The sequence below is a fragment of the Barbus barbus genome, assembly GCF_936440315.1.
Source record: "Barbus barbus genome assembly, chromosome: 25".
Lineage (NCBI taxonomy): Eukaryota > Metazoa > Chordata > Actinopteri > Cypriniformes > Cyprinidae > Barbus > Barbus barbus.
In genome coordinates this window covers 13,038,386-13,053,886 of record NC_136753.1, presented here as the reverse complement: position 1 = coordinate 13,053,886, position 15,501 = coordinate 13,038,386, and the positions used below count along the sequence as shown (strand labels likewise).

At 36.3% G+C, this 15,501-nt stretch overlaps 2 protein-coding genes across 2 annotated transcripts in view; one reads left to right on the top strand and one right to left on the bottom strand.

The window, feature by feature from the left end:
* Positions 1-15,501, bottom strand: part of LOC306845308 (syntaxin-8-like) — a 118,617-nt gene that overhangs the window by 19,748 nt on the left and 83,368 nt on the right. The gene's annotated exons all lie outside the window — the stretch shown is intronic.
* Positions 1-15,501, top strand: part of LOC306845307 (netrin-1-like) — a 66,318-nt gene that overhangs the window by 32,159 nt on the left and 18,658 nt on the right. The window contains exon 2 of the mRNA XM_079378003.1: positions 9,748-9,936. Coding sequence (XP_079234129.1) covers positions 9,748-9,936 — 189 coding nt within the window. The remainder of the gene's footprint in view (positions 1-9,747; positions 9,937-15,501) is intronic.

Sequence of the window (15,501 nt, the reverse complement as noted above, 5' to 3'; positions counted from 1 at the left end):
ATAATGCAACGGAAATCATCCCAGGAGTTGGACTGAAATTGAAATGTTATGTCATGCGGTTGTCAATAAAAATGCACACATTTGCAGCATATTCATTTAAAGGTCAGTGCGTTACTGATCTGGGAGTTGATAAACATGTAGGCCCAACCCAATTAGAGCCATAATTTAACAAGCAGAATACAGATAAATATGTGACTGTGGGCCACAAAACCAGTCAATAGGGTCAATCATCCAAAAGCTGAATAAATAAAATTGTATGGTTTGTTAGGACAGGACAATATTTGGCCGAGATACTACTATTCAACCAGATCTCATGAAAGTGTGTATAAATAGTACGCCAAATAAAAATGTAAACTTGTGGTATTGATACGCAAAAAAAAGGACTTTGGCGAGTATATGCTACGCGATGGGTTGGATTAGGGTTGTGGGGTAGATGCGTATAATATGTACGCGAAAACTGCATATCACACCAAACAACTTTCGTATTATATGCATGCGAAAACTGCGTATTATATGCACGCCAAACACGTTTGTATCGTATATACGCCAAAGTCCATTTTTGGGTATCAATACCACAAGTTTCACTTTTATTTGGCGCACTAATTATACGCATTTTCATGAGACTGGGCACTACTATTTGAAATGGATGGAATTGTAAGGTGCTAAAAAAATCTAACCAACAGCATATATTACTAAAATTAAGTTTTGATATATTTACAGTAGGAAATTTACAAAATATCTTTATGGAACATGATCTTTATTTAATATCCTAATTATTTTTGCCATTAAAGAAAAATCGATAATTTTGACCCATATAATGTATTGTGGGCTATTTTATGCCTGTGCTACTTATGACTAGTTTTGTGGTCCAGGGTCACATATGTTTTTGGACATATTTTGATTTGTTTGTGTCTAAATACACAGGCCATATCTGCTTCATGAAATCGAATTCCTTAAAATCCATTAATTTACTGTAACACCACAGTCCACAATTATTATTATTAATGTTTGTTTGTAGCTTTACATCACCAAGAGCAAACAGAAAAATAGTAATCGTAACATTATGACTACCTATTTTTGCTGTGTCTGTTTTAATGCAATAAGAACGAGTGGGGAAAAAAGGAAGGGCATTCTTGCAAAGCGAAGACAGGTTGTCATGTGTGTTTGGGTGTGTGTGTATGTGAGAGTTTTGGTCTTGTGGAGTGATTCTCTGTTTGACAGCACTCACATTTGTCTTGAATTAGGACTCAAAGGGCTTGAGTCAGATCCGTTTGACTCCGGGGTTCACATACAGGTGGAAACAAAAGCTTGAGCGCTCTTCAGCTCTCTCAGCATGCTGGGTGGAGAAGAGAGGCACTACATGAAATGTGCATCCTGTTAAAAGTATACCGTTGACGTGTGGGACGTGATCCCCCCTGCTGTTATTCTCCAGTGTGTCCACACCAGTTCGTCTGATCAAAGACTCAGATGGTAATATGTTCTTTTCCTGGCTGCCTCAACTCCTCTAATCTTTTATTTGTTTATTTCATGCCAAGGTGATAGTTTGGAAATCTAACACTCGTTCACTCCAGGATTGGAGAAGAGGAGAGGTGGTACCTCACTCTCTAAACATGTGATTTGTAGGTTTTCACTTTTTCAGGACTCATTAAAAGCATTCCAGATTTGAGTCATGATTTGGCTAATAGCTGTTTATATTTTTAAGAGCTATTTTTAATGTTTACATTTTGCTTCACAAAGGTGCAGACAGCTGTCTACCTAAAGAATAAATAATCTCAGACAGGTATGTTTCTTGTTGACAAAATGACAGTGTGAGTGACAAAATGTCAGGGTCTTGGGAAAAATCCAGTTTTGCTTTTAATTCACCTTGATATGTTTTAAAAGTCTGCATATTTTACACGTCAACTGTTGTGTAATATGATTTCATAATTTTACATTATACTTTATAACACAATATTTCTGCCTATATGCGAGCCTGGAGCACAAACCCAGTCATAAGTAGCATGGTATATTTGTAGCAGTAGCCAAAAATACATTGTATGGCTCAAAATTATTGATTTGTTTATGCCAAAAATCTTTAGATATTAAGTAATGAGTAATTAAGTAAAGTTATTTCGTAAATTTCCTACCATAAATATATCAAAACTTAATTTTTGATTAGTAATAAGCATCGCTAAGGACTTTGCACAGCTTTAAAGGCGATTTTCTCAATATTTAGATTTTTTTGCACCCTCGGATTCTAGATTTTCAAATAGTTGTATCTTGGACAAATATTGTCCTATCAAACCGTACATCAATCGAAAGCTTATTTATTCAGCTTTCAGATGATTTTGAAAAATTGACCCTTATGACTGGTTTTCTGGTCCAGGGTCACATATAATTTAAGTTAGATTAGATAAATCAAATAATTAATTTTCTGTGTATATATTTGAAGCACATTGGAGTGGCGTTTTATGTGTGAGATTTTCTCCATACATTGTTCTACTGTACGTTTCCTACAGCGGTTATATGAGAGCACCGTCTGCATTAACAGATAAGAAGAGCTCCAACAGCCGCGCTAACTGAAACAAACAGCAGGGGTTGTGTGCAGTTACAGTCTGAGCCATGAACTCTGGAAGATTAAGAATGAAAATTTGAGAGAAGATTCCATATGAGCACAGACTGTACAGTGTATCTGTGTTTGTTGTGTTCCTTAATAATATTGGAAAAATGTTTTACATTCAATCTGCTATTATTAGCCTGTGAATGTGAAACTTTAATTGTTTTGCGAAAAACAGCAATTATAAAAGAGTATTCCAGAGAGTGTGAATCAGATAATCGGCTTCGGTGTGGTCTTTGCATTTTCAATACGAGAGCAGCAAATGAAACTGATACAAACAAAGCACATAAGCATCACCAAGCAATATGACAAAAACACATTAATATGGCAGTCAGCCAGAGAGCCACAAAAGACAGAACTACAAATACAAATACATATAATTATGCAACTTAATTGATCCATGTGCTGTCTTTAATAGTATACGTTTATAGCAATGTTAAAAGCAATAGTCTTTTCAGTTTAGGGATACAATTAGAAACAATCATTTTACAAAGTCAGCAGAAGTCAATGAGGCATTTTTTTTAAATCTGTGCAACTATGGATAAAGTGACTGCTAAAAGTTACATGTACACTAAGGAATAGTTCACCCAAAAATGAAAGTTCTGTCATCATTTGCTCACCCTCATGTTGTTCCAAACCAGTGTGACTTTCTATATTCCATGAAACATAAAATGAGAAATAGTAATGGCACTTAAAAGAGTGCCATTACTATTTCTCATTTTGTGTTTCATGGAATATAGAAATGCGATTTAAATTTAAGCTTCAAAAAGGACACAAAAGCATCATAAAGGAATCATAAAAGTATCAGTCTTTGTATAACAACTATATTCCAAGTCTTTCAAAATCATATGATAGTTTGGGGTAATAAACTATAAAGGACAGGACTGATATCAAGATTTTCAGTGAAGAACGACTTACATTTTAGCCTGATTCTCATGCCAAACTATTATGCTATCATGCCAAAACCGTATAATTCATTGTAATGGCATGGAAAGGACCAATCACTAGATTCTTCAAAATGTTTACTTGTTTGTTTCACTTTCAGAAAGTGAAATAAAGACAGGTTTGGAACAATATCAGAGTGACTAAATAGTAACAGATACAAAAAAAAGGTTTGACTGACACTGTCAGGAGAAAGATATCCCATATGCCATGAATTTATTTATTCTCTGAGTCCAAATCACTGAATATCTTTGGCTGACCACAGAACCACAATGCAAATGTTCAACGTTGTCTCAGTGATGAAGAAAATGCATATGTTCCTTGGGGAAACTTTTTTGCCAGTATTGATTTAAAGCCCTGAGAAAAAGCCTTGAACTGATGCAACATCCGAAAAAAGGCATCTGCAGGCACACACATGCACTCTTACATTCCACTTACACGCACGCACGCACACACACACACACTTCATGTTATACAAGCACCCAAGCACACTCCCCATGCTTAACTTTGCTGAAAGGCGACCAAACCAAAACAAGGCTGATGTGGTGATATCTAATATTTTCTCATTAAGTCTTACTGGGCTCAGGGGCTAATCGCATTACATAAAAGGGCACACAAAGATTAAAACTAAACTAGGCATGGATGGTTCCTCTTCCATGTTTATTTAAAAGGCCAGTAAGGCTTGTAGCCCTCGGCATAACTTCTTCTCTGAAGGGCCGGTGTTAGGTGTTGGTATTGAGTCTGGAGGCACCGACCCCAGTACAGGAAAGATCTCACGCCCTGGAGTTCATGACATATGACTGGTGATTTCTGACACTGAAGGTCAGGACTCACACCTGAGATGGTGTTGAAGCAGACAGATATTACATGCCTGAGATGTTTGTCTGCTAAAGGATGTATGAGCTGTGAGTGGATTCTTTAGCTCTAAGTCACGGAATGCGGGTTGGTTTTTACCCCCATGTGATTTAGTGCACCACCATTTTGGTAATGCTTCACCAAGCGTGTTGTTTCATTCACAAAAAAAGTGTACAATAGTGCAATCACCTCCAATTCTAATGGCTTCGCTCTTTTTCTCTCTTTTTTTAAGTTTGCTTAGATTTCCATCAGTTTTTACAATAAATGTATTACAGTATAAGCTAAAAATCATTGAAATCTGATACATTCTTTTCACCCTTCACTCAAATTGTAGAAACAACAGCTGTAATCTCTGAATTATGTGTATGGGGTGACGTCTTTTTATCTTCACTCTGTCTGACAGGCTCGATGAAAAAGGGCCAATAGTGTTGAGTGCTGGACTGATATCCCTGATAACTGAGGAGAATTACCAATGGCCTCTAGTCTGACAATGTTCATACAGCACACATTTACAAAGAGTGTAAGAGAACTAGCATTAATCTCCTCACTTATTGGCAGTGTTGGGAAGGTTATACAGGTACAAGTTATCATATTTAAAATGTTATACGTAATGTAACTTTTCAGTTACTTTATTAAAGTAATGTAACTGATTACATTTGATTACTTTTCAAAATTTCTAAAGTTTTCAACTGTTAATCATTTTGAAACATTTAAAGCAGGCAGGGTTAACCTTATAGTCGTACTCAACAATGATTACTGTCAGACATTCAAAATCCTTCATCACTTGTATTAAGATTATAATAATTTAATTTAAAGCACAGTCACCACAAAATGACTTTAGCACTTTAGCACCTCTTTTTACTTTGAGATCATTCTGAGGTTAGATACAGATTTAAAATCATAACAAGAAACAGCTATGATACTGGTTTTGAAATCAGATATTTGCATAGCTAGAAAACACTGGCATCTAACAATGCCTTGGAAAAAAACAGTTATTCTTAAAAATAAATAAAGCATATACATAACCCTAAATAGTAAATAAAACAGTTATCGAATAAGCATGTGTCCTATTCTGTGTCCTAAACTCCTGAAACATTTATGTCTCATATTTTAGAGCAGTCAATGCAATTTATGAAAGAAGTCAATTAAATCTGCGCGTGCATGTGAGTAGCAGGAGTAATACAATATATAGACTACTGCTCAAAAGTTTTATATCGGTAAGATTTTTTAATGTTTTTAAAAGAAGTCTCTTCTGTCTCTTATAAGTTTCCCTAAAAAGGGGAAAAAGGTGCTAACAAATAACAAGCACAACAAAATCAAGATTCTAACACTCTCCTCTAAGAACATTCTTAACGCAGAAAAAAACAATTAGCTGCGCTCGAAAGCTATCATCTTACACTCTTTCCTCACGGCTGTACGTGTTGATCAGCCTCTCAGTGAGCTGAGCTGAACTAAAAAGGGGACGGAGACAAAACGCATCTGGTTTGGCTTTCTCCTCAACCCAGCCAATCAGCAGAGTCATCTCACCCCTTTATCTCTGCCTGGAGTTTATCGGCTAAGTGGATGTGTAGCTACAAGTGTGAATAGCTCGTTTTGTCGGCTTCACTGATGAGGGATTTCAGCCGCATTCACCAGCCTGGTTGGACGACTAAGTAATCTTTCACTCTGTTAGGACAGATGCTGTAACATTCTGTGGTTAGGAAGTACCACCATACGGATGAGCTTTTCCTCCCACTTCCAAAAGCTTCTGTAATCTTGTTCCGTCACATAAGGCAACATTTAAATTATGATCATGCTTTTAAGGCAGATGACATGATGAGATTAGTGAGTCTGAAAGCACTTCAAAGATACAGGCAAGCATGCAGGCCGAACAAGGTGTGAGAGTGGGGGTCAAAGGGCAAAATGAGCAGATCTCAAGCTGTAGAAGTGAAACAAAATGCGTCTGACAGTGAGTTGGTTGTGGGGGGACGACATAATGTACAGCAGCTTTGTGTTTGCTCCCATTGAGAGGCAACCACCTTGAATCCTGCACGCCTGTAAAAAAGCAGGTGCGAGGAGGCCGCATGCTTTGTGTGTGTTCATACAGACAGGGTCATATCACAACAATCACAATTTCAATCATGAGGAAACCAGATGAGGTACTGAAACAGCTTTTCCCAGCTGCCCTATGTGTGTTGAGGTTGTTTTTGCATGACTGAGGGCAAAAGGAAGCAGTGTGAGCCAAATATTACTACCAATAGCACATGTTGACAGTGCAATTTCCTTTCAGTGGAGCTATTTCAGGTGCATAGTGATGCCACAACAGTTATGCTCATGAGAAAAAAAAAGTATATGTATGTGTGTGTATATATATATATATATATATATATATATATATATGTGTGTGTGTGTGTGTGTGTGTGTGTGTATAGACAGTCTAAAACTAATTAACTCTAAATCAGTTAATGATAAATTAAATCAAATCTCGCTTAATTTAATCTTTTAGTAGGATGCATTGATTGTAACAACTGCAACAAATTACAATAAGACAGCGCATGCTGCTCAATCCATATAAAACATCACTTCTTTTACCACAGATTGTTTTAAATCATGTTATGAAGAAAGAAAGAATACAGCTGAAAGGTTTTTGGGTGATGTCATTGTAATACCAGATTTTTCTCATTACTTTGGTAAAACATACTGTTGTGATTAGTTTTCTCAGTTTTATGTCTGTCCAATAGCAATATAAGGAATTTTTGTGCCTTGAAAAAGTAATAAAATGTGGTACTTTTTTTTTTTTTTTTTTAATTTTCAGAGAAAACAACTTGGATTTTCTGTTTATCAATAAGTTCAGCAAGTCTGTAGAAATTTAAAGAGGCCGGGGGCTGCATAGTGGATTGCATTTGCCTTGTTAGCAAAAGTGAATAATCCATAGCTAGAGGGTAGGAAGGATCAGTTTCCACTGGGATCCAAAAAAGCAGGCGGAATTAATACCAACAGTATGCCTGTTTGAAAGCAAACAAGCCGTGCATGGAGTAAGTTTGAAGAGGAGACACTTCTAGGACAGGCCAAATTATCATTCTTTATGTCCTGCAGGCATCTCGAAAAACCTATTCCAAGTTTTAATTTTTTTGGCAGCAAGTGGAAAATCTGTGGAGATGAGCCAAGAGTATTTTGGAAGATACTAAATGGAGTTTTACCAAAAAAAAATGTAAGTCACTCTTTACCAACTAGATGGAATTGTACACAGGTGAGTAACACAAACAGACTAAGTGTCAAAATAAGAATCAAAATCTCTGATTGTTCCTTGAAATCAGAAGGTACAAAATTTGTAGAAAGGATTATACGGCCCTGCATGGCAAAAAAACAAATTAATACCCAAACATTATTTACATTTTCACTGTTTTCTGAAAAAATGAAATCATTAGATTAATTGTAATTATTTTATTTCTGTTAACAACTCAAATTAAATATTGAATATATAGAAATATTGAAATATTTTCTGTGTATGCGTTGGAACAATACTTGCATTTTATTTGACATTACGTGAACCTGCAGTGTACTTTCACAAGAAGATGCTGAGTAATACATGTAAGTACATGGACTTAATATGGGTTAAGGATTGGTTTATGGTGCTATAAATACAAAGCAAATATTTTTCTGATCATATTTTAATAATTAAAATGTTGCCTTTAGTATCTAATTATTTACAATTATTTGCAAACAACATGTCTTTATATTTTCACTTTTTTAATACTGAATAAATGGGTCGCAAGGGGTTCATCGTATTTGGGGGTCCTTGGCATTAAGAAGTTTTAGACTATTTTCATAAAAACAAAGCTTGAAAAATGATAAGCTATTAAATCAGTCAAAAAAAAAACTAAAGCCATAGTTTTAGTTCCAGTCTTGGAGAAGTTACTGTATTTGCTTTTGCAAGTTGTTATGCCCTCTCATCAAAATGCTTATTTTGTCTTAAAGTCTCCTAGCATCAGACCAAATAAACACTCTGTTGAAGTTGCTCAGAGAATGTGCATCAGCTATGCCTTGCCAGCAGTTGTCTGTGCTTGAACAGCCCAAAGCATTTTGGTAAGAGGTTTGGGATTTATTGTTGAATAATACATGAGGAGGAGCCACACCAATGTCTCACCCAGGCTTAATGAAAGAGAACATGTCTGCACACAAATCAGTCATGAATAAACATCAGACAGTAATTAAACATGGTGGCAGCAACTTTATTCATTAGTAAACAAGCAAGAGCACAGCTTCCTGTGCATGGTGGGGATTGGTAATGAAATGGTAATTGGAGGCCTTGTCTGATATTGCTTGGCATCATTGGGAAAGAGCACGCCTGGTCAGAGAAAAAGCTCAGAAGCTGACCTCATTATCAGAAGTTAATTCCCTGAAACTTAATTTGCTGCAGTTGGTAAAGACATAGCTGTCAAACTGAGGCCTGTATCTCTACTGCATAATGATTAGAAAACTTCTCCTTATTCTTGATTTAGACTGTCTAATGACTTTCACAAGATAAGATGTACTTTAATGGTGTGATTAAATACAGGCAGTGATGTGGAGCGCCTACAGGTGGTACTCATGAACATTACAGAAATGTTTGTGTAATTTACTTTTTCCAAGTTTAATATAACTTTTGTCTAAATCTCTAGTAAATAGCTCACTCAGAAAATAATGGTAATCTGAAAATGTGCATGTGGTGTGGTAAAATGAGTTCATCTAATATTATTTATTTTAAGTGAAACGTGTTATTTGTCATTTGCTGAGGTAACGCTGACTAAATGAAATATTTGACTAATTTCAAAGATAATATTTTTTTGTGTTTGAATATTCGAAATACATTACCATTCAAAAGCTTGGGTCAGTATTTATTTTTTATTTTTTTTGAAAGAAATTAATACTTTTGTTCAGCAAGGATGCATTAAATTGATCAAAAGTTTTAAGATTTAAAATAGCTGTTTTATAATATATTAAAATAAAAAACAGCTATTTTAAATTTTAAAATTAGCTCACAATATTAGTTGTACTGTATTTTTGCACAAATAAATGCAGCCTTAATGAGTATAAGACTTTAAAAAACATTGTGAAAAGCGTAAACTCTTTGAAATGCATTGTTATCCTTTCTAAATATTATATTGGGTTGTTTTGCCCTTTCATACTGATGATGGTTTCAACACCATATATTTTTTTTAAATCATGTAGCATTATGCCTTTGTTGCTCACAGTCCTTAAATTTGCACTCAAGCCAAACAGTTGGAATTTGGATATTCTGATTTAATTGTACTTGGCTTGAAATGTTTGAGAACCTCTGTGACAGAGGATATGCTGTTTAACCGAATGCGTCTTCTTTGTTTCCTTTTCCGCAGCATGCAACTGTAACCTCCATGCGAGGCGCTGTCGTTTCAACATGGAGCTTTACAAACTCTCCGGGAGGAAAAGCGGAGGAGTCTGCCTGAACTGCCGCCACAATACCGCGGGTCGCCACTGCCACTACTGCAAGGAGGGCTACTACAGAGACATGTCTAAGCCCATCTCTCACAGAAAGGCCTGCAAAGGTATGAAGGGTACTGAATGAAACACCATGGGTGAAAAGAATGTCTAGGTTTGGTCTTAAGGGCCCAAAGTCTGCAACTTATCACTTGACGCTTCCTTAGGAAAGCAGAAAAGTGATTAGCTGGCTGTTTTCTACACAGAAATTCACAGTACCACAAAGGATCCAATTAGATGATCCGGCGACTATTCTTAATGTGTTACCCCTCAAATGAAGGAGCCAGCAGCTCCAAAGAAAGAATTCTCACATTCCTGTGCTCCTCAACCCCCATGAGTCTCTGTCAGCATGCAGCCCAGGGACAGGGATGTGGGTGGGGGAGGGGCGGAGGAGGAAGGTTACATCTTTCTGACATAGAGTTATTGGGATTAATTTGGGGGATGGTTTGACAGGACAAGCCAAACAAACAGAGCAGAGGTGTCAACTGATCCTTGTTACAGATGAGTGAGAGGAATTGAGGTTAGGGGGAGGACGGACAGGAAGGGAAGATACGCAGGAGGGAATAAGCCAGCAGCTTTCCACAGGTGTGCATCTGGCTGGCTAGCTGACAGCACGCTTACCTGGGAGCTGTCCAGAAGAAAAGAGAGAAAAAAGGACAAGCTATTCTCACCTAACTTTGCCATGGGGCAAGATGCTTTGTGCAAACAAGCCCCCCGTCACACCTTAGCATCTCCTCATAACAAGGTCCATTCTGCTGCTGTCCGTGACGGCTTAGGATCATTTACTTCTAGCTTTAGCGCTGGGTAAAATATTAGGTCTGTGCTGAAAGTTAAAGGCTCTGTTTTCACAAACAGATAAATAGGTAAATAAATAAAAGCATCCATCAATCTGACAATGAAGACGGTGGGGAATGTTTTTGCGTCATGTGAGAATGTTATACTTGAAGGCTGAACAGAAGGTGTTTGTTTTCCCGCAATACCATCTGCATGCATGAGTCCTCATTTACAACATCCACACAACAAAGCAATTAACCCTGCTGTTATATAGAGGCAGCTTAGGTTGTAAAGAACTTTGATTTATATTTAGCTTTAAACTTACATTTTTATGGTGCATTTAATTTTAGATTTACATTTTTAAAATAAAATTGTAGACATTTTTGGCATGGCATTTAATTATTATTTTTTTTTAAACGTGATATTTATCAGTTTATATGGCATAATTTTAGTTTTAAAGTTTGTAAATGTAACCAATTGAACTGTTTTTGTGGTGTATTTTAAATATAAGTATAAACTATTTTAAATAAAATAACACCTTCAAATTTTTAGATGAAAACTGATTGATTTAGGCATACAGTTTTCAACTGATTTAGGCACGTAGTTTTCATGCAAATTCAAACATCTTTAATTATATAAAAGTGAATGTGTGTTGTTTTTTCAGTTCTCGGACTACAGATCACATTCCACCTGATGAATAAGAAAAAGATTAATGAGCATATAATAATATTCTCTGCATGGAAGGGCATTACAAAAATGCATAACCTAACCAACATATCCATTCTACCATACTCCAGACTGACATTTACCCCTCTCTGGGCTCTCGTTTGATTCTCCTGTCGACTTGGAATGCAAACAGACATTCATCATCCGACTGTGTGTTCCGCTAACCCCCATGCTATGTGTCTTATTGAGGGAAGAGAACTTCGTTTTGTTTTCACTTCCTTTCTCCTGTGAACAAGACTTGATTCTTTCAGCATCCCATTACTCTCATTGGTGAGGTTTGCTCTGTTGGGATATGCTGGCTGGTCAAATGATACATTTAACTGTAGAATTTTGTGCATACTTCTGTAATACAGTGTGCAAAAGGAAAAAGATGAGTCTGAAAAGGCTGAAGGTCATCTGTGAGCTTGAATATGTTGTTTTAAAGTGACAGAAAGTCTATCACAGATTCACAGGATGGGATTCAGTCAAGCTGGCATTAGATCACTCTTCAGTTGAATTGTTTTCTGCTATCGCAAGGCTTCCATAATTAAAATCAAGGGTGAATAATCCTGCAGGTCTCTGACCCTGGGTCTCTTTTCTAAAGTTTTATTAAAATGATCTGCTTTGCTTGGAAAGTTAATGAACTCTTTTGTTTCCCTGAGATTTGAGACCGAGGCCATGGAGGATTTCCCAGGCACTTGGAATTAGGGTCAACAAACCAAATGGAATTCACTAATGGTTCAAGGAAAACTTTAAAAAAGAATAACAGACTAAAAATAGCCATAATACCCTTTAGATTGTTACAGAATTAGTAATAAACTTTTCAAAATATTCATGTACTACTATGAAAGATGCATTAGTGGAGGAAATAATGTGGGAAAATCAATTCTGGATTCAAAATGCATCATTGTGATCCACAGCATTGAGAACTTTTTCTAATGTACACTCTTAAAATAAAGGTGCTTCAAAAGGTTCTTCACAGCGATGCCATAGAAGAACCATTTTTGGTTCCACAAAGGTTCTTTAAAGAACCATCTCTTTCTTACCGTTTTATAATCTGAAGAACCTTCTTTCAACACAAAGAACGTTTTGTGAAACAGAAAGGTTCTTCAGATGTTAACGGTTCTTTATGGAACCATTTAGACAAAAAGGTTCTTCGATGGCATCGTGAAGCACCTTTATTTTTAAGAGTGTATATACATCGCTGTAAGGAAGATTTGCTGCAATTGTACCAAGCTTTTTGATTTCATTGAAAATTCCCAGTGCTGAATGTTTGTCATCTGTTTGCATGCTTTTGTCTGTCTCTATACATTTCTCATTGCTTTCATTCTTTCGCAACAATCATCCACATTTGTTCTGTTTTTGGTCAAGTTCAACTGCCTCATCAGACTTTTGTTATTTTATGCTTGGAACATTTATCAGCACTGCTAGCATCATCACAATAGGCACAAGCTCAATAACTTTTTCAGTATTTTATTGTTTTACTTGCTTGGATATGGGTTCGCTCCGGTTCTCCTACATTACACACTCTTGAGGTTTAAACACAGAAAAAACACTGGCACTTTTCAAATGAGAGGGAGATCTCCTGTTAATCTCAGCTGACTACCTCGAATCGAATGTTGCTTCATTTTTAAATAGTTCTGAAAACACATTTCATCATGATTTACAAAATCTGTAACTTAAACAAGACATTTTGTTCGATTTAATCCTGAAATTTGCCAGAGTTAGAGCCCCTAATGTAATTACAATCAAACACTGTCCAAGTTATACAGCTGTATTAGGTTACATCAAAACAGATGTACAAAAAAGGATTTGTGGTAATTACAGAAAGGTGACAAATGATATGAAGCATGATATTTCATTCCTGCCAAAGAAAACATTTTCACAAACTAAATATGCAATGTATTGCAAGTTAATGAAAATGGGTGCAAGTGTGTTGTAATATAAAGCACCTAACTCCCCTCATGCTCATTAATTTAATGTGTTCACCACATACTTTGTCTTTCTTTTGACAAGTCCTCACACTCTTAATCAGAGCAATGAAATAGTGGCAACGATATACTATAAAAATTTACTCCAGGAAAAACAATTACAGTGTTTTCTGTTCTTGAACAGAGCTTCAAATCTGAGGGTTCCTGCTTCTTGTGTAATATATGTGTATCTTGTTGAACGGAAAGTTCACCCTAAAATTTTCTTATCGTTTACTCACCCTCATGTCATTCTAAACCTGTATGACTTCATTTCTTATGTGGAACAGAAATGAAGATATGTTTAAGAATGTTGGCAACCAAACTGTAGCTATTTCTTCTTAATATTCCCCCAAATAGCGTCCCTTCAAGTGTAGCCTTTTATCATGATAACATTGTAACAGTCACATTGTGTGTTTTATACCCAACAAATGACTGGTAGAACCACACAAGGTGAACTAAACTAAATAAAAAGTCCAACATCAAATTCATATATCAAAAAACATTTGTTCCATTGGGCAACAGGAACCTTTAAAATTCATAAAGAATGATGCAAAGAGTCTTCCGCAGTCTGTATTAGGTTAGAGCTTCTAATGAAACTTCAGCCATTTGATTTGTGGCTTTTCCCTTCATAAACCACACTGAAAACACACAAAGTGAAGGCAGCTTTGCTTTGCAAGGTGCATCTTGTTCCTCTCTTTGAGTTGTTTGCCCCATAAGTTTAATTTATTCTGCTTAGGAAACATTTGCTTCATCATTTCTCCTGCCCACTGGAGTGAGTGACTCCTCTGAAGATTTGATTTGTTAAATGAGCCACACTCAGATCATATAAGTGTGTGGTGCTCTGCAAACTGTCAGCCACACCGGACTGTTGTCACCCCATTGGGTGGGATGTTAATAGTTCAGACATTTTTGGTTAGCTTGGAATCTTGGTTCAATATTATATGGAATGTTTCAGTTTATATGAATTGCTAGAACCAGCAAGCTAAAGAGAATGACATCAGCCTCTGATGGGATCCCAGGCAGCAAAACTTTAGCCAGTCAATCTAATTGTGCCTTCAATGTGTGGTTGCCATGGGTTTATATACAAATAGACAAAATAAAAGGCTCATTTTCTCCCCATCCTCATTAGGGTTCTGGGAAAAGCTAAGAAAGTTAGCACTGAGTATGCTAGTTGAGATGCTAGTATTTGTGGTCACACTATTACGCCTTCCATTTGAACATGTGTCTTGTATTGTCACAACAGTACTATTATTAACCACAAATAACCTCTTCTGTTGGGGATTTGAAAATATTATTTTACATTACCTCACTTTTCTCATTAGATTTCCAAAAAAACTACTTCTTTTGTGGCTGGCTTCAATTAGATGAGAATGTAGCGCATAAAAATGACAACTTGGCAAAACGTTTGTTGACAAAAAGCAGTTGTGGTGCTTGGAGTCACTTTCATAATTTCATTAAATGATTATGCTAGTGCTCGCTATTGCGAAAAAAAAAAAAAGATTATTTATCCCAAAACACCCTAACATGAATTTAAGCAAAAACACTCACAAGATATCAGAAAAATACTCAGTGGTTCGTAGAATGTAGTTGCTCTCATATTCTCTCCCCTTTATTGGCTTCAGACATTTTTGTGGGCCAGGACAGAAATTAAGCACTACAATACCGAGCCTGGGCTGAGCTGGCCGTCCTCCAAGAACACACAAATTACCCCACCGACTCTCAACATGATGTTTTTAATGGAGGAGAGGAGCTCAGACTTCAAACAGCAGCTTTATGGTAAACTATTGGCAGGGATCTAAACTTCTCACATTGTGCAATCTGCTCTAGTAAAGCTGCCGCGTGCAGATCTCTTTCAACTGGATTAAATGCTCTCACCAAGCACTCAATTTTTGGCCTTTACTCTTTAGTTTTTTTTCTATAAACGTACATGTATATAATGCTCCGAAAGTGCTTCAAAAATGAAAAAAAAACAAACAAAAAAAAACACCATGAAAGTCCATGTGATTCACATGTCTAATTTTTTGAAAATGTGGAAATGGAGTGACTTTTGTTTTCCACAGAGTTTGGAAATTTTGGAATGGCATGAGGATGTGTAAATAATGCCAGAAATGTCATTTTTGTTTCCTTAAAGTTTATCTGTGAAATAAGAAGAAAAAAAAAAACCTTCAGGCTTGTATATCAATA